The 18,771-nt window shown below is 39.5% G+C and overlaps 1 protein-coding gene across 1 annotated transcript in view; it reads right to left on the bottom strand.

Moving 5' to 3' along the window:
* LOC139718379 (uncharacterized) overlaps window positions 1–18,771 on the bottom strand; it is a 94,748-nt gene that overhangs the window by 31,761 nt on the left and 44,216 nt on the right. Inside the window, exon 4 of the mRNA XM_071629849.1 lies at window positions 5,911–6,049. Coding sequence (XP_071485950.1) covers window positions 5,911–6,049 — 139 coding nt within the window. The remainder of the gene's footprint in view (window positions 1–5,910; window positions 6,050–18,771) is intronic.

Below are 18,771 nucleotides of genomic sequence, written 5' to 3'. Positions count from 1 at the left end.
ATTCTACTAGTACATTAATTTCTACTGACAAGTTATTTGGTTCGCTTTATAGTGACGTAAAGCTTCATAATGTTTCTCTGTTGCTTTCAATTTACAATTGCGAGACTTTAGGGTGTTTTTTTTATCAGCGAAAAAAGATGACTTTAAAGAAAAATTATTCTCAGCGTAATGATTTCCGGCGGTCGTAATTGCTTGTGTCTCCTATTAAGTTTTGAGGCACATCTACTTTGTTCCATGAATTTGGAAGCGGTGAAATACGCGGCACCATCTTAACAAACGACACTGTTTCCATTTTGATAACTGTAAACTACATGATCCTCTCTGCTACTAGAGTCCTTGATCTAATAAAGCAATGGAACAGAAAGTATATAGAATAAAAATAAACGCGATATGATTCAGAGAGTTAAAAATCTGTGATCTCGAATTCGAAGCTGTCTATTGTCTCAGGATGAGAGGTCAGTTATAATCACAATATTATCAGAATTCTGGCGACATCCAAATCGGTCTAGATCGGATACCACGCGGTGCTCTCAAAAATAGAATTAGGAAGCGACGAGCGACAAGCGGAAGGTGGATTGAGCTTCGTAACCAGAAAGTGACTGTTTCTGACGGATGGACTTCATACAGATACGAGCCATTATCACCAAGTCCACTGTAAGTATGGTCCTGATGACATTGACACGGGAAAACAAACAAACAAACAAACAAACAAAAATAGGCGGGCCTTTCTGACGCAAAAGCTAACAACTATCAACGCAATGACGTTGTCGCGCCTTATCTTTGTAGACGACGTAAACAAGTGTTTCTTTACCGATGCATGTGGGATTTTTGGTAAACATTTTTTTTTCCACGGTATTCGAAAGAATCAATCACATGACATGAGTAATGGATTTTCGCGTGAGACGAGCGGGAAGGTGAAAAAAAAAGTAAATAAGATTGAGGGACAAAGTCTGATTCGATTCAGAGGGATTGCTATTCAGGATTCTACTAGTACATTAATTTCTACTGACAAGTTATTTGGTTCGCTTTATAGTGACGTAAAGCTTCATAATGTTTCTCTGTTGCTTTCAATTTACAATTGCGAGACTTTAGGGTGTTTTTTTTATCAGCGAAAAAAGATGACTTTAAAGAAAAATTATTCTCAGCGTAATGATTTCCGGCGGTCGTAATTGCTTGTGTCTCCTATTAAGTTTTGAGGCACATCTACTTTGTTCCATGAATTTGGAAGCGGTGAAATACGCGGCACCATCTTAACAAACGACACTGTTTCCATTTTGATAACTGTAAACTACATGATCCTCTCTGCTACTAGAGTCCTTGATCTAATAAAGCAATGGAACAGAAAGTATATAGAATAAAAATAAACGCGATATGATTCAGAGAGTTAAAAATCTGTGATCTCGAATTCGAAGCTGTCTATTGTCTCAGGATGAGAGGTCAGTTATAATCACAATATTATCAGAATTCTGGCGACATCCAAATCGGTCTAGATCGGATACCACGCGGTGCTCTCAAAAATAGAATTAGGAAGCGACGAGCGACAAGCGGAAGGTGGATTGAGCTTCGTAACCAGAAAGTGACTGTTTCTGACGGATGGACTTCATACAGATACGAGCCATTATCACCAAGTCCACTGTAAGTATGGTCCTGATGACATTGACACGGGAAAACAAACAAACAAACAAACAAACAAAAATAGGCGGGCCTTTCTGACGCAAAAGCTAACAACTATCAACGCAATGACGTTGTCGCGCCTTATCTTTGTAGACGACGTAAACAAGTGTTTCTTTACCGATGCATGTGGGATTTTTGGTAAACATTTTTTTTTCCACGGTATTCGAAAGAATCAATCACATGACATGAGTAATGGATTTTCGCGTGAGACGAGCGGGAAGGTGAAAAAAAAAGTAAATAAGATTGAGGGACAAAGTCTGATTCGAACAATTTGACATCATTATGTGTGTGTGTGTGCGTCTGTGTGTTTATTTTTCATCTGGTAGACAGTTCAATTGATCTCGTTCGAATATACGATAGTGGCAGCTGTGATGCATTCGTCTGTCATTTTTTTTTCTTCAGTTTTCATCAAGCGAAAATGGACGTGCATTCAAAATTGATAGGCACGAGATGTAAAAACTTACTCAAATCCTAAAACAGCACACATCCTATCCCCTCTCGAGATTTCGATTCAGAGGGATTGCTATTCAGGATTCTACTAGTACATTAATTTCTACTGACAAGTTATTTGGTTCGCTTTATAGTGACGTAAAGCTTCATAATGTTTCTCTGTTGCTTTCAATTTACAATTGCGAGACTTTAGGGTGTTTTTTTTATCAGCGAAAAAAGATGACTTTAAAGAAAAATTATTCTCAGCGTAATGATTTCCGGCGGTCGTAATTGCTTGTGTCTCCTATTAAGTTTTGAGGCACATCTACTTTGTTCCATGAATTTGGAAGCGGTGAAATACGCGGCACCATCTTAACAAACGACACTGTTTCCATTTTGATAACTGTAAACTACATGATCCTCTCTGCTACTAGAGTCCTTGATCTAATAAAGCAATGGAACAGAAAGTATATAGAATAAAAATAAACGCGATATGATTCAGAGAGTTAAAAATCTGTGAGGGATCGCATTACCCACTAAGCATGGACTACCCTGACAAAAGATTAGAAATAAATAAATAAATAAATAAAATGTAGAGTGTGTGGTGATAAATGTTCGATATATCTCTTTAGAGAGAGAACAGAAGTCCCCAAAGCTCTGTATGCTGGAGTGACTTTCAGGTTCATGCCTTAAAACAGATCAAACAGCTCAGACAGCAAGAGCTCCACAATTTCTAAAATTGAGCCACCACAATATTTATACGGCGTCTTTAAACACCGTCCCACTCGTGCCTACTATAATAGTTAATAAGAGCCTGTGCAAATGTCATCTCAATTGTCACTGGACGTCGGTGTGTAATCACCCACTTCAAATGTGAAGTTACCCGCACTGACCCACGGTATTTGACAGCTACCTGTTATGAGAATAATTCTTATAGCTAGACTCAAGTGATTTGTGAGCAGACCGTTTGCAGAAAGCTGCGTGTTGGAAATATGACACGATGTCAATGTCATCTATAATTTGATTATCTTTCCCAGCAAACAAACATATTAGGCCTATCGTATATTTTGGGAACGTGCTGTATACCTGACAATGCCCCTTCTCCGCGATCAAAAGTAACGCGCGCAACAGTGAGATGTCAAAATAAACCCCTACCAGAAACTAGTACGCTAACACCCCACACTCGATGATTCTTTTGTTTCGCATAGTTTTGTTTTGTTTTGGCCTGGATGACAGAAGTGTGCGCGATGGATATTTGTTTTTAGGTCTGATGGTAGAAGTGATGTGTAATCGTAAGTTTGATTTGATTCTAAGTTTTGATTTGACTTTGAGTTGTTTTGGCATGCCCGAGAGGTGCCTAACCGCTTCGCACTTGCACTGAAAACTGTCTTGCACTTTCGCGGACTTTCAAAAGAAGGTGAATGTCTTTGGTGACTGAAAAAAAAAAGAAGAAGAAAAGGAACAAGGGCAACGACCTGGTACGAAGAGCAAGTCTCCAGTGGAAGTAGCAGGTAAGGATGCCGTCTGGCCCGCGGTGTACAAATCTCATGACATCCACTGATCGTCTGTACTGAAAGCGGCCACCGTTTTTCACGCTAAAGAGGAAACGCGGCTCCATTTTAAAGCTGGTGTCGAATGGTTTCGTAACCTGGTAGTAATTTGCCGATTAAAAGGCTAATTGTGCACAGTCTGTCTACTTCATTATGGTACGTCAATTCAGCTTAAGCGCACATAAACAAGAAAGAAAGAAAGACATTATAAAACTAAACTGAAATCCATATTCAGTGCAAAGGCATATGGGGAGGAAGCTTATGATGAGCCAGGTATCACTGAACGAAAGCGGCTCGATGAATTTTAGTGTTCGAATGAAGAACAGATAATAAGTATGAAAATAGATAAAAATGAATGAATGCATTTTTTGCCTAATATTTCTCTCGGTTGCCCAGTGTTTTTTTTTTTTTTTAAATCTTAATCGGGTGCCAATCTGCTGGTGGAGATGCGCGTTCCCTCGCTCTTGTCACTATTTATCGGGACACATGCATGGTAACGACACTTTGTTATCTCGGATGTATGTCAATTTTAATCTCTAGCGGTTTGTCTTCCTTCATATTAGTTACGTTCAGACGGGAGCCCTTAACCTCGAAGTTAGGAAACTTCGAGGTTAGAGCTTGTAGTTAGGGACCGTGAAGACGCACTCGTAGTTAGCAAACCTCGAGGTTTGCTCGAAGTTTCGAGCCACGAGAAATCTTATGGTTAGCGCTCTAACCACGAGCCGCGGGGGGTCCCCACTCGTAGTTAAGCACCGTGTGGACACAAAACACAACGAACTCGAAGTTAAGAGTGACCTCGCCGTAAACTCCGGCCCCCACAATTTCCCTCTGCTTCCGGGTCAACCTCCCAAACGTACACCACAAATACACCACACGTGAAAAACCTATGACGCATGACACAACAACATCATCTTTTCTTCCCATGCGCTTGATCTCTGAAACTGAACACGTCGAACTCGCTATCAAACTGTATTCTATATTCTTCTCCGACGCTAAAAAAATGTTTTCGACGAATATCTTCATAAAGGCATAAAGTCATCAGTGCAGTGCTATCTCTGCATACCATGACAGAGAAAAAGAGTACCCGTAAGCGAGTCCGACAGGGTTCGACTAAAGAATAAATAGACGCCTTGTTAGCAGTGTGGGCTGAAACTTCCGGTTTTGTGGTTTTAACATCGAGTAGGACCCACTCGTAGTTACGGGGGGCAGAAGCTTAACCTCGAAGTTTCGTAACCTCGAGGTTAAGATTCGTCGTGTGGACACACGTCGTAGTTAGGGGGGAAGAGCGAAACCTCGAGGTTTCCTAACCTCGAGGTTAGGGCCTGCCGTCTGAACGTAACTATAGTCGGATGTCCACACGACCTCATAATCCCTGCTTCCTAGGGACAACTGCTGCTATTTTCCCATGTCATTCCTGGCTATGTACTGTACACCATTATTTTCTCATGCATGTAGGCAGATAAGGTGCTGCTGTGACCCCAGGCTGTTGCGTGACGACCTTCATTCGCGTAATCAACAACGATGTTAATCCTAACTCGCCAACAGAATCCACTGTCCTCTATATGATATCATCTTCAAGTAATGTCATTTTTAATCTCCTCTGTTTACTTCACTCGCTGGATTTCCAATATATCATCTGACTTCACGCATTTAACAAAGCTGGTATAGTCAAATGTGATGAGTAATAATCTACTTGTTAAGTCAATTACTTTCTCTGAATTAACCTGATAGATTGGACTGATAAAAATGGGTATGTCTTTTTGTATGCACAAGGCTGACCAATAGTAGCATGTCCGACTACTTGACCACTGCTGACCGTTTTGCACTTTTCACTGAGGGTCAATTTATCAAAACCAGTATTCAAGGTGCTAAAGGTGTTGCCTCTTTGTTGGGGTTTTGTTTGGTAGATAACTAAGCAACGTTGGCGAATGTCAGTAAGCAATATATAGTAGGCAAGCCGGCGAAGAGGGGTCATTATCTATTGCTCTTCGTGGAAATTAACCTACCCTTACGTTCTTCCGGTAAAAACTAGAGCGTCGCGGGAATGAACTTCTTTGTCATTTTATACCGCTAATTCAAACTAAAATGGCAGGTATGTTGCTATTTTATGATAGATATAGATAAGGAAGGCAGTACATTTCGAATACTTAATACCACTTGCACTCGTGTTCCTTTTATGAATGTAAGAATGCTTTTTTATGTATTACTTACATTCTTTTATTTGAGGACAATATCATTTTTATGGGTTTTCTCCTACCTGCTTGAAAATGGCGTGGAAGACATCGATGTGGTTGTTGAGGTCGACACCAGGGATGTACTGCTCCTCATCCGCCACTTTCTTGTCGTCGAAGACATCGAGCTGGACGACGAGGTCGAGATCGTCGGACTCCGTTTTTCTGGCGGGAAAAATAGGTCAAATCAAAAAACAAAACATGAATGAGTGATCTATCTAAGTCGAGAGGTGTGCCAAAAACATTCCTTCCTTACAACTGATCTCTTATGAGCTGATAGTCGCCATGATTTTGTATTTCTTTTTCTCTCTAAGAAACGAAATAAATGCAACTGCAGTAAGTAATCATACTATGATTATGTATCGAATTTCTTCATTTGACAGTTTACTTTTGATAAAAAGAAATACCTACAAAGACAGCTAAAAATGTGGACAGTTGTTTGTTTACCCCTCTCAAAATAATTAAAAAAAAAATCGCAAGATTTTCTCTCCCTTCATAAAAAACACAGCGAAATACAAGAAGGAAATGGCTACAATTATTTTGATCATTCATGCTTTCGACTGAGTTTGTATAATACACCGTTCATATAGACTTTCAATGCAAAACGGGGTAAGCGCTATTTCTGAACATCTTAAAATACGTCCACCACCTCACTTGTTACATAACAAGATTATATTCTTGAGGTTACTGTTCATTTTCCGAAGGTTCGTCATTCCGATGGTTCTTTAGTCCGAAGGTTCGTTATTCCGAAGATTCGTCATTCCGAAGGTTCGTTTATCAAATTGTGATAAGGTTTGTTATTCTGAAGGTTCATTAATCCGGAAATGAAATAAGGTTCGCTTTTCCGAAGGTTCGTTAATCCGAAAATGAAACAAAGCTCGTTATTCCGAAGGTTCGTTACGGATCCTATTTCATTGTCGGATCAACGAACCTTAGGAATAACGAACCCTATGTCATTTTCGGATAAACGAGCCTTCGGAATAGCGAACCCTATTTCATTTTCGGATAAACGAACCTTCGGAATAACGAACCTTCGGAATAACGCCACAAATTTTCGGATTAACGAAGCCTTTTTCATTTTTGGATTAAATAACCTCTAGGTATAGGGAATTTGTGTGTTTCGGATTAACGAACCTTCGGAATAACGAACAGCACCCATTCTTGATGCTATAATATGATAAAAAGTATACCCCATATCATCTTATCATTTTGCTATTTCTTAGCAGCTTTAAATCACAAATATCTCAAGACTTAGCAAGACCGGGAGCTAACTCCTTTTGCGATTAAATGCTTCATGAATTATGTTCTATGAAGAAAAGTGTTCATACTCTGAGCGAGCATTACGACATGCTTAGTTGATGAGCTGCCGGTATTTGGATTACATGCCTAATATGCATCATGTCACCCAGGGCCCATGTGCTACGAACTTCCTGAGGTGGTGTAGGTGTCGACCAAATCAATGGTCATGAACTGTGGCGTTGCATATCAGTTTCTTTCCGCAAACTCCCCAAAATAGTTGAATTTAATCAGTCTATCATGAGTCGGGAAACCATATCTCGTGCCAATAAGACTACAGTTTCGCAATAATGATGATGGTATAAATAATGAACAACACCAAGAGGGATTTTTTTTTTTCGCCCGGTCATCATTTGATATTTCTCTCCTTAGTCTTTTTCAATAAAACAACTACAACATCAACAACAACAATAACACCAACAACAAAATACCAGCAGCAAAATGCCCACCACCGAGTCTTAGTACCAGACACTGCAAAAGATAGGCCATGCATTGGCTGTTTGTGGAGTTGACTCCATGTTAGGAAGCCACAGCGGCTTGAATGAAGACTGTAGCTGAAGTAACAAACTTCCGCCCGGAAGTGACAAGGAAACATGGCCTTTTGGATAGGAGATTAACGATCTCATTATCAATCATCATATTTGTCACCAAAAAGTCTCACATTTGCGTATATATAAATATATATATGTATATATATATATATATATATATATATATATATATAATAGCATTGACTTGAGGTCTAACCAGTGAGTAAGCAAAACTAATATACATGAAAAGACCTTGACCATTAACTCACCTTGAGTCCATTCTAATGCTATTGACCTATAGTTCATGGTCATAATCTTATTTTTGGTCCCCATCTTTCCCCCAAAGTTTGCGCTGTGCACTCAAACCGCAACTCGTATAAATTCTTCATCCACCTTTCCAAAGAGATGATAACATTTGCTAAAGGTTGTCCCCTTCCCCCCATTTCCCTGCAAACTGCGGTTTTCTTATTCATTTTTTTTTCTTTCGGGATTATTAGTTTTGAGAGAACGTGCTGTGGACCGTAATTGTGTTTTTCACGTCAATCAAAAAGCGCCTTCGGCGAATACACACACATACACATTACGATAATCTGTACACACCGAGTCCAGCACAACAAGGATTGAGATGTACTTTTTGACCTCTTCTGCCAACGTAACTCCCCATACCCCTCCCCCCCCCCCAAAAAAAAGGGTCCTCTCTTGATGTTGGTCATCTCATGAAAACACCAACTTAGATTATACAAAGGTGTAACCAGTCTGAATGAAACTGCGTGGACGTTACACGTTTTCACCACTCACTGCAAATCTCTGCGACACATACTATGTTAATACGGAAGTGGCGCCTTGGTGGTTGACATCTTGTATTAGTTCCGGTGTGTCATCAGTTTGGAAGCGAAAAATAATAATCATCCTCATTCCTAGACGAGTTAACGTGTTTACGTTTTCTCTCCGAGCTTTTAAGCTGATTTATCAAGCATTTATGTTCCATTGTGCAACCCATACGCCCTATATCGCATTGTCTAAAAAAAAAGCGCACACACACACACACACACACACATACATACACAAGCGAATAAAACGAATTGTTATTGCAAAAGGGGCGAAATTGTATTCAAAAAACAAGGCAGATTATGACACATTGTACCTCCATCACCATTATTGACATGTGTGCTATCACACCTTGTTTTTTCCTGTTTCTGTTTATGACCCCGGTTTACACAATTGGACATTATGGAAGACGCACACGCACTAACACACGAACATTCACGCGGGCACGTCATAAGACTTTCGAGTCTCCTGCAAAATAGCGTATACAATGTCACTCATGAATACAATTTCACTGTCATGTGACACATAAGTTAACCGACAAAAATGAAGGCATCAAACGGGGATTCTGCGATTGACTATTACGCAGTACACTGAGTTTTGGGCTTGCCCTATTGTATTATAGAGGGATTTCTCTCTTGGGGGACCAATGGCTTCATAAGGGGAATACCTGTCAACACATGATCTGCGACACATTCAATCCAGTCATTTTCTTCGTCGCTTTGTCGTCTGCGAAGACAAAATGTGTTTTGGGGTTTTTTTATCAGGGGAGCGCTCACCGCTTAAATTGTGATTTTTTTTTTTCATTATTGAGTGCGTATTATCCCCAAATTCAGTAATCGTATGACTGTATGATGAGCTGATCCACCCACGTCTCTGTAAGAGCGCTAACCATCCACAAAGGCAACTGAAAGAAAAGCGGGGAATGTGTCCATAAGAAACCTGATCACAACTACACAGCAGCTTAAAGGGATCATACAGTTTTGGTTGAGACCTAATTTCAGGTTTCTAACATTTTTTTGGTGAGATAATGAGAAACCTCTTATGAAATATGAAAGAGCATGTAATTCTATGAGGAATTCAACGTTTATTTGATGAAAATTGGTTTTGAAATGGCTGAGATATCCAAAAAAGAGCGATTCCAATAAAGTGTGGGACCCACACTTTATTACGATTGCCTGTTTTACTTTGTTTTTGGATGTTTCAGTCATTCCAAACCCGATTTTCATCAAATAAACTTTGAAATCCTCTTAAAATGGTATGCTCTGTACTATATCATAAGTGTTTTCTTGGTATCTCACAAAAAGTTAAAAGCCCAATTCTCATCTCCACCAATACTGTACCTTCCCTTTAAAGGGATGTTACACTATTGGTGGAGATGAGAATTGGGCTTTTAACTTTTGCGAGATACCAAGAAAACGCTTATAAAATAGTACAGAGCATACCATTTTAAGAGGAATTCAAAGTTTATTTGAAGAAAATCGGGTTTTGGAACGACTGAAACATCCAAAAATAAAGTAAAACAAAGCGATCGTAACAAAAGGTGGGTCCCACACTTTATTAGAATCGGACTGCTTTGGATATCTCAGCCATTTCAAAACCAATTTTCATCAAATAAACGATGAATTTCTCATGGAATTACATGCTCTTTCGTATTTCATAAGAGGTTTCTCATTATCTCACCAAAAAATGTTAGAAACCTGAAATTACTGTAGGTCTCAACCAAAACTATATCATCCCTTTAAAACTTTGGAATGAGGGCGCGCATAAAAAGGGGAAGTGCAAAGGTGATCGCGGTTAATAATATGACCCCAAAATTTTGACAGGTAGACCTCGACAAGATAGAAACAAAAACGGTCTTGTCTATGGCAAATATCAGAAGTACTAGAACTGAAAACGGAAGTTTGGCAATGGCCTCTGATACTTGTAAACTGACACCGATTTCTACCAGAACGTTTTGCTTTCCTCTGCGATAGCTCTATATCATTCCAACAACTTTACTGCCCTAATTCTTAAGAAATAACTCCCTTGAGGATCATTGAAGGTGTTTCATTCATATTGAGAGAGAGAGAGAGAGAGAGAGAGAGAGAGAGAGAGAGAGAGAGAGAGAAAGAGATATAGGGACTCTAGGGAGAGAGGGAGAGAGGTGGGGAGCTAGGGAGATAGATCGGTAGATAGATAAATAGATAGACAGAAACACTAGATAGATAGATAGATAGATAGATAGATAGATAGATAGATAGATAGATGGATAGATAGACAGACAGATACATGTAGATAGATAGATAGATAGATAGATAGATAGATAGATAGATAAATAGATAGATAGACAAATAGATAGATAGATAGATAGATAGATAGATAGATAGAAAGATACATGTAGATAGATAGATAGATTGATAGATAGATAGACAGATAGATAGATAGATAGATAGATAGATAGATAGATCGAAAGAGAGGAGGAGTGAGATTTCTTTACAGGCAGTTAATTACGTAAGTTTGAAGTAATTGGACATTTGGACGTACAAGCTGTTATTGATGCACCGATGCTTTTTGCAGTCTATTAACTACATTATGTGAAGAATTCTACTCATAATAATGGTACATCATGTGAAATGACCTCAAGTAGATTTTCTCGTTCAGGAAGACCTATTCGTATTCTAGTGCCTAGAAAGTTTTCAAAAGCATTGATCAAGGCAATTGTCCTCGATCATGTAGACAGATCGTAGAGATAGATACTAAATTTATAAGAATATGATATTTCTATGAGATACGACCTAACACACATGCTTTTATAATGCTTGCAGATTCATCTCTTACCGCGTTGACATCAATGTCAAGCTTTCAGAACGTTTTCCGCTTATTCCCGGTGTTTCAAAAATCCAACATTTTGATTATAGATATGAGAGAGTACAGCAGCCACAGGCTATATGGATGGAACCCGGGAGTCTCAACTCGTTCGAATTTGGATGAAGGTTATAGCCAGAGTATATCACCATGGGCGCGAAGCTGCCAGGAACGCCATTTTGAGACTCCGGTCTCGCAAGGTTTTGGCGGCGTCTATTCTGTCGAGAACGCTGCCAATAGTTATGCCCCCTTCGTACCTTCCTGAATTCATCTCTCACCACATTCTCACGATTCAAACAATTTTGCTTAGCTGTATCAAACATGAATTCACGCCAAACCCTACCCCCCCCCCCGAAAACAAAAACCCGCAGAGAATAAATACGCGACCTCCTGACCCAACACTGCAAATAAAAGAGGAATGCCTTGTTTTTATGTTTCTCATTAAAGTTACCTTTAAAAACGAAAGAAACAAAAAGCAAAACCAAACAAAATAAACAAGACACACTTGCATATTATGACATGCAGACATCACTAAATCTTGTATCAGTCATTAAAGTCATAAATGTGGAACACTAGATGAACAAGTATAAAGACAGTGGGCGGGAAAGTTGGGAACTCGGTGGAGGTTACCAAGAGGGGATCGACCCGCGGCAGTTCGTTTTTTCTTCTTGTTGTTTTTACAGATTTAAACGACATCATTTGAACAATACACACGGGATATTTGACATGTTGTTTTATTGATACAGGTTTGTAATCATGCGGAAATCGCTGAGAATGCGATTGACAGCAGGACAAAACGTCTGTCCATTATTTATCATTTTTCGAGCATGTCGGCAAATTTGGTGTCTGCTGTTTATTATTTGTCGAGTTCCTTTTTGTTGCTGAGATGAAAAATGCATTTCGTATTCGAATAAGAAGATTGAAGGTTGCTTACTTATTCCATAGCGCATCCCGTCCTGCGTATTTAGACAACAGATTATCCATTGTACAATATGGCGACGATATGAGTAACACAACACATAATATTATAGAAGTATTCGTTGCGTTTGAAAAACTTGTAATTATCATTATGAACAAAACGTTGCATGGGAAAGTTAAACTGCTATTGCTTATCAATTCTAAATGAGAGATTTATCTAATAATAACTGTACCGAGCGTTTATCCCTTTATTTAGAGTGGCTTGGATAGCCGCTAAGTTGCCATCATGTTCCAACTTTCTACAGTCTGGGCCCTGTTTAACTGAACTAAATCGAGCCAAACAATGAACCTAAAGTTGGGACAGTTTCAGATCAGATCTATAGTTGGAAAGGATGTATATTTGTTAGACATTCATAAATGTATACTAAATCATAGCAATTACGTTGGGCGCAAGATATTGTTCCCAAATGGGTAGGAAACAGTTTCTAACTCATGAGGACTGATTGATCCAAAAATTTGCTCTGAGATCAGTTGAATTGAACGTAGGACTGGTTTTCGAACTTAGTGAAACAGCTCCAGATCCACAAACGAAAAGAGGGTGTAAACACCATTAGCATGATTAGCAGTCATTCATAAGAGTTTTGACGTGGAGCAGAACGGGTTAGTGATGAAAAGCACCTGCACTGACGGAATTTATCAAGTTACCGTATACACGTACGGGCGTGCCCGAAAGTTCGCATGGTTGCAAGAAATTCACTCACGCAAAGACAAGAATCGTATGTCTTGTTCACTCTCTAAGTCATGTTAGTTTTCATATTTAGCTCTTGGTTTAGATAGTTTTGCCTGGAGGAAGAGGTGGAGTCTGGCTGCAGAGGACGTAAAAGAGCTCGTTTGCGTAGGAGAAAAAGATGAAAGAAATATTACTGATTCATGTACATATATTTCTGGCTGATATCTCCCAGAGAAATTTGAAACCTCTTACATTTTCTCTATAACCAATGTGATTGTCAGCTGGGTTTATGACATTCCCAATCAAACGAGTACGAGTGTAGAATACAACTGGCGCACTTTGCATTGGAAATGGCAATGTAGATAAATACATATTAAACATCAAACTCGTATTTGCTTTCCAAATATCCAGGTAAAGAAAATAACAAAAGTGGCATACTAGATGTCTGAATCATCGTTTTAAAAACAGAAAGGAGTCTAGGGGGTGAAATTGGGTCAATTTCATAGCTAAAAAAAGAGATATGGTGTCTGTTCCAGACAATATAAGATGGCGATCCGTTGTCCTCTTATCCCAGGTATGTGTTTGCTTCAAGCATGTCTAAATGTACAGACGCCCTATCTCTAAATTTGCTCTTTTCGCTGAAGTGCTGTACTGAATCGCTGTGCATTGCAAGAATAATAGTGATATGCCACTTCTGGCATGGCATGCCTCAGAGAGGCCATTCAAGGCGAGTACAGAGCGTGGAGTATATGAACTTTCGAGGGTGACAGGCTTTTAAAAATGTCTTTTCATTTCTATAGCAATTGGAATGCATATCTCTTGTATTATCTTTCCGGAATCATCTGAATAGGTCGCCACTCGAGCTCGACAACTCATTTGAATCGTATCTAATCTTGTCAATTTGATGAGTGTGGAATAAGCTAGAACTCATATCGAGGCAGAAATTAGTGACACTGTCCCTTTTTTTCAGAGCCCCCCCCCCCCCCATCATCTCGTGCGACTTCCAGAATTCAAAACAATACACACCATTAAAATGACGAGACCAGGATGGCAGTATAGGATTCCAAAAAGAATTCTTGGTGATCCGAACCTACCGTCTTGACAATGAAATATCCAAACCGCATAATTGGATTGCCATTATTTTAGAAGGTAATTGAAAAGTTTCCAGTCGCCTTCAAACAGACAGACGGACAGACAGACAAACAACGGACTAGAAAATAAAGACTTGCTCCGAGCGAAAAAAAGGCATTAGAAATGAGACTTCTCGAAACACTGATTCATCTCATCTGCAGCAATATAGGTTCAAGCACTTATCATTCTTTAAGCCGACGAAGATGTTCTGAATACGAGAGATGCAATATTGTTCGTATATAGCAGTTCTCTGTGGTTTTTGCATTTTTTTTTATTCAAGCTTCACAATTTTCTACACAGTGCCATTTGTGAATTTGCGTTAGTTGATAGGCATGCTCAAAATGTATTGCCAGGATGTTAGTAGATAGTGTAAGGACTGGGAACAGAAACAATAAAGAAGATTTCATTACGCGGTATTTGAACGCACGAGTCACCCTCTAGTTTTCTCTCCAGTACATCCAGTACATCGTAAACGATTTATCATCTTACTTTTCAAGCGAAACATGATGTGAATGACATAGCACATAAGGTATATTGATGCATATAACTCAAACTGAACTGAACCGCACAATAAAGACGAGGATAAAGTATCGATGACGTAATTTCTTTTTTCCCCCTCATTGATTGGGCAAGAAACATTGTTTTAAAGGTACCGTTTACCATCTTGACCATTGGGAGCAGTGATATATAAAATGTTCGCGATACTAGTATCACATTTGATGCATATGTGCAGGTCAGTTGTATCACAAAAATCCTACCATACAAAAATTTCGCAATGAAGCCTAAAATATAAGGAGTTATCACTGTTTTTCTCAATAAGTCTAGAAACATTTTTATTATAACTATTGTTCACATTTTGTATATTTAACAATACATAACATTGACTCTACTGATTCAAATTCTTACATTGGTTGTTTCTATTCCTAACTCACATTTTAGAAATATTTTAAAGCACTAAAGCTGAATTTGTGTTTGATCTGCAAGTGGTAAATAATGCCTTTTAACAACCTATGCACCGCTAACTCGGCCACTTGCGGATGACCGTGATCAGAAGAAAAACATTACAGAATGTGGAATGACGAGTTACCATGGTTACAATAGGTAATTTCATACAAGGTGAGGGAGAGGGAAAGAATCTCTGACGATTTGTAAATTTGGAGGCTTAATCGATGAGCACGTCTAAAGGAAACCTTACATGGCCAAATATGTTCTTTTCTGGAAAGAGCATCAAGATTGCGTTATGTCATATGCTGTAAACATTTTTTTTTTTCTTGGCCGTTCCATGTCACTGGATGTTCCCAAACACAACCTGTAAATACCACTTACATTTAGAGTTTCACTAAATTCACGGATTGTAATGGAGGTAATGATGCCAGTAATAAATTGCTCCAACGGAATTACGACTCGTGAATATTGCTTCGCTACGAGCTTATAGCGTCTGAATGTCAAAGCAACCCAAATTAGTTTAATTACCTCTTTTCGCCAGTCAATAATGGATAACGTCACTGAAACTGCGAGCAGCCTTCCGAGCGTTTCATGGTACAAGTACTCACCTAGTACGCGCAAAGTTGGCTATGTCGCCATGACAACGGCATTGATGGTACTCGACTAAAAGCAGTCATCGTTTTGCCGAGTATCGTCTGTGGTTTCAGGGGTCGATGGTCGAAAATTTCGAAAGTCGAGAGGGTTTCATAGAGTTTAGCTATTAAAGTCTCATACTTTCTTGATAATAGATACATATGCTTATATTTTTTTCCTGAAAAGACCGAAAATTACAACAAGAAAACATCCACCACTCATTCTCTTTGTTGGTCATTTTCCCCGAGTGTTGAAGTTCGAAGAACTAATGTATTGCACGCCACGCCGCGCCGGCACTTACCAACACCTTTAAACTCATGGTCGTATTCACGATGGCGAAATACAAGGATAGATTCTACCAGGGACGGAAGCTTGCTGAATGTAAAAGACGAAAAAATAAAAACCACACCAACAAACCAACCCGATGAGGATATAAGAAGAAGATGATAAAAACTATACATGAAATGTGTACGGAACGCTACACTGTTATCGTTTTCACACACCTACCAGGATATCGTATGAAAATTCTGAGACATTGACTCTCCCTTGCTATTTGTCTTTCCACTCCTATTTTACCCCCCCCCCCCCCATTATTTTGCGGGCAAATCGTGATTTTCCTGTTCACGTTGTGTCTTATCTCGCATGGCTTACCAGAATTTATCTGAATTGTTTCCATGTCTCGCATAAACCTATACAGTCATAATTCTTGGAATCTGGCGTGGTATCATAGCATAAGTAACCTGTCTTTTATGGAGGGTGGCTTCTAAAGTTTTAAATAAATATATAAGCACAACTATTTCTCGTTAAAATACATCGATTTCATTAACAGAGTGTAGTTTAAAGTGACGTGGTTCTCATGATTGTCTAGGTAAAGATGCAGCACCCCTGCGTTAAATTTTCTGGTTACATTTTAGTAAAACGGCGATTTGACCTGTGGTTTGACATAGAAGGTTGCTATATCACACTTTACATCATGTAGTACTTACTACATACTATATTATTTCCCTTGATTGTTTTCTTTTTCATTAATCAATGATTGAATTGTAATCATCTTTCATTGAATCATTAAAAACGCCGGAAAAAGTGTTCAACCTGGAGTTGCTGTGGTTCAGAGGAGAAGGCCACGGACTCTCAACCCTGAAGGTCCTCGATTCAGAATAGATAAGCCATCTAACAGCAGCGGTTGTACCCTCTGCTGAGGCATTTTATCACCACAACAGCCGAATTCTTCCATCGACCCGGTGATTGTAATATAATGTAGCTTAAATGCATCCACCTTCTTCGTTGCTAGCCACAGACACAAAGTCAAAACATCAACAAAGGGATTGTTGCAGCCTGACAAGGTCAAGCATAACCCTCGTGGTTACAAACACGGGAAATTCACCTAATGCAAGTGTTCCTGGTGACCGATGAGGACACATTACACACCAAACCAGCCAACAAACTGTAGGATATCCTACGGCCTTTCCAGTTGTCTTATACTTTGAATAGAGGAGTTGTAGATATAATTTGGCCAACCTTACTTCCATGGCAACTAAACGGTCGTCTATTACTGAAATTCAATTAATGCCAATAAGACATGTGAAGCATCTACGGCTCATTCCTTCCGGAGACTGAAGGAGTTAAGGAAAAGCATACCTCATCGATCACGAAGATGATGGAATAATTCTGGTCGGCGGAGCGAGCATCAAGTTTCTCAGAAGAATAGTGACCTTTACCCGACTCGACCTTCGAGCATTTTGCAAACTTATCGACCGTCGTCTGACCCGGGGTCACGTCCGAGCATGCCGTTCAGACATTTCGGCTGATTTTCCCCGCTCTAAACAAGTAACCAAAAGGCGCAGGGTTCAAGAATATCCTGGGCGAAATTCAACGCTATTCAATCGATGAACTTGCGAGAAAGGTGAGATGAGATGAGAAAAGGGGGTATAGCGAGGTGAAATGTTGCTCCCTGTGGCAAAGACGCCCGTTAAAAGAATTGACCGGAATAGACTAGTGACTTCAATCCGAATGTCATTGATGGATTTATGAATATGGAGAGACAAACAAGGAGGTATACCCTTGATCGAGGGACAAAATCATACCACAAATCCCCCAATGTGAGATGGATAAACTTCTCTTCAAGATACCAAAGTGTTAACACTACCACATAATGTCAGCTCCATAGATAGGTCCTATATGATTATATATCCTTACAAAAATATCTCGAGTTCTATACGGTCAGCTCCCACTTCGTACCCCCAAAGATGTGTACTTGACCGTCGACATTGGTCAGTTAACCACCTCCACAAATTCCGAATTCGATGTTAGCTCTGTCTGCTAAATATCCTCTTTCATTATTACTGCAATGACCTTCCACGTAATGTAAAGGTATTAAAGGCCGAAGTGACATGACGTTGTACATGTACTCTTGTCATTTATTACTACAGCCTCCCCCCCCCTCCACCGGTGCTAATGGGGCTATTGGTATTGGTGGTTTTATATGCGATGAAGGTGTAGTTTACCGGCAGGGTAAATTACCTTGCCAGCCAGGTCAAGGGTGTTACCGCCACACACACAAAAAAAGTGCATAGCAACATATTGTGGAAGAGACTGGATGTGAACAAACAAGAGAATTGGCGGGAACAAAGATGGAGCAGGACAGAAACAAGTCACATTCCAAGAAAAACAAGTGTAGACAGAGTGTATTATGACATACGTGACAGAATATCATGCGCGACAAAAGACAATGTTAACGAAATGAGTTATGGACTAATGATAAAGCTGAGAACAATTTGAGAGCAGAAATATAGACACAATGGGGAAACAAAGTCCCCTGAGACACATTGTGTAGGCCTACAGGCAGGAAAATGTTTCCGGCAAACAGAAATAAATCTTACATGAGTATTTCCCGCGTCGATAGAAAATATCGCGAAGGAATATGTAGGGGGATGAATATTCGCGTTGCCAAGAATGCTGTCAATGTTCTGGCGTAGACTTTGGTAACCATCACAGATCGTGATACATGACCGTGTCCGATCAAATACAGATCA

This window comes from Diadema antillarum, unplaced genomic scaffold (genome assembly GCF_040938485.1).
Source record: "Diadema antillarum isolate AM-2024a unplaced genomic scaffold, OU_Dant_1.0 scf00000093, whole genome shotgun sequence".
Lineage (NCBI taxonomy): Eukaryota > Metazoa > Echinodermata > Echinoidea > Diadematoida > Diadematidae > Diadema > Diadema antillarum.
Note: the sequence above shows the minus strand (reverse complement) of the source record. Positions and strands in the feature narration are given on the sequence as shown.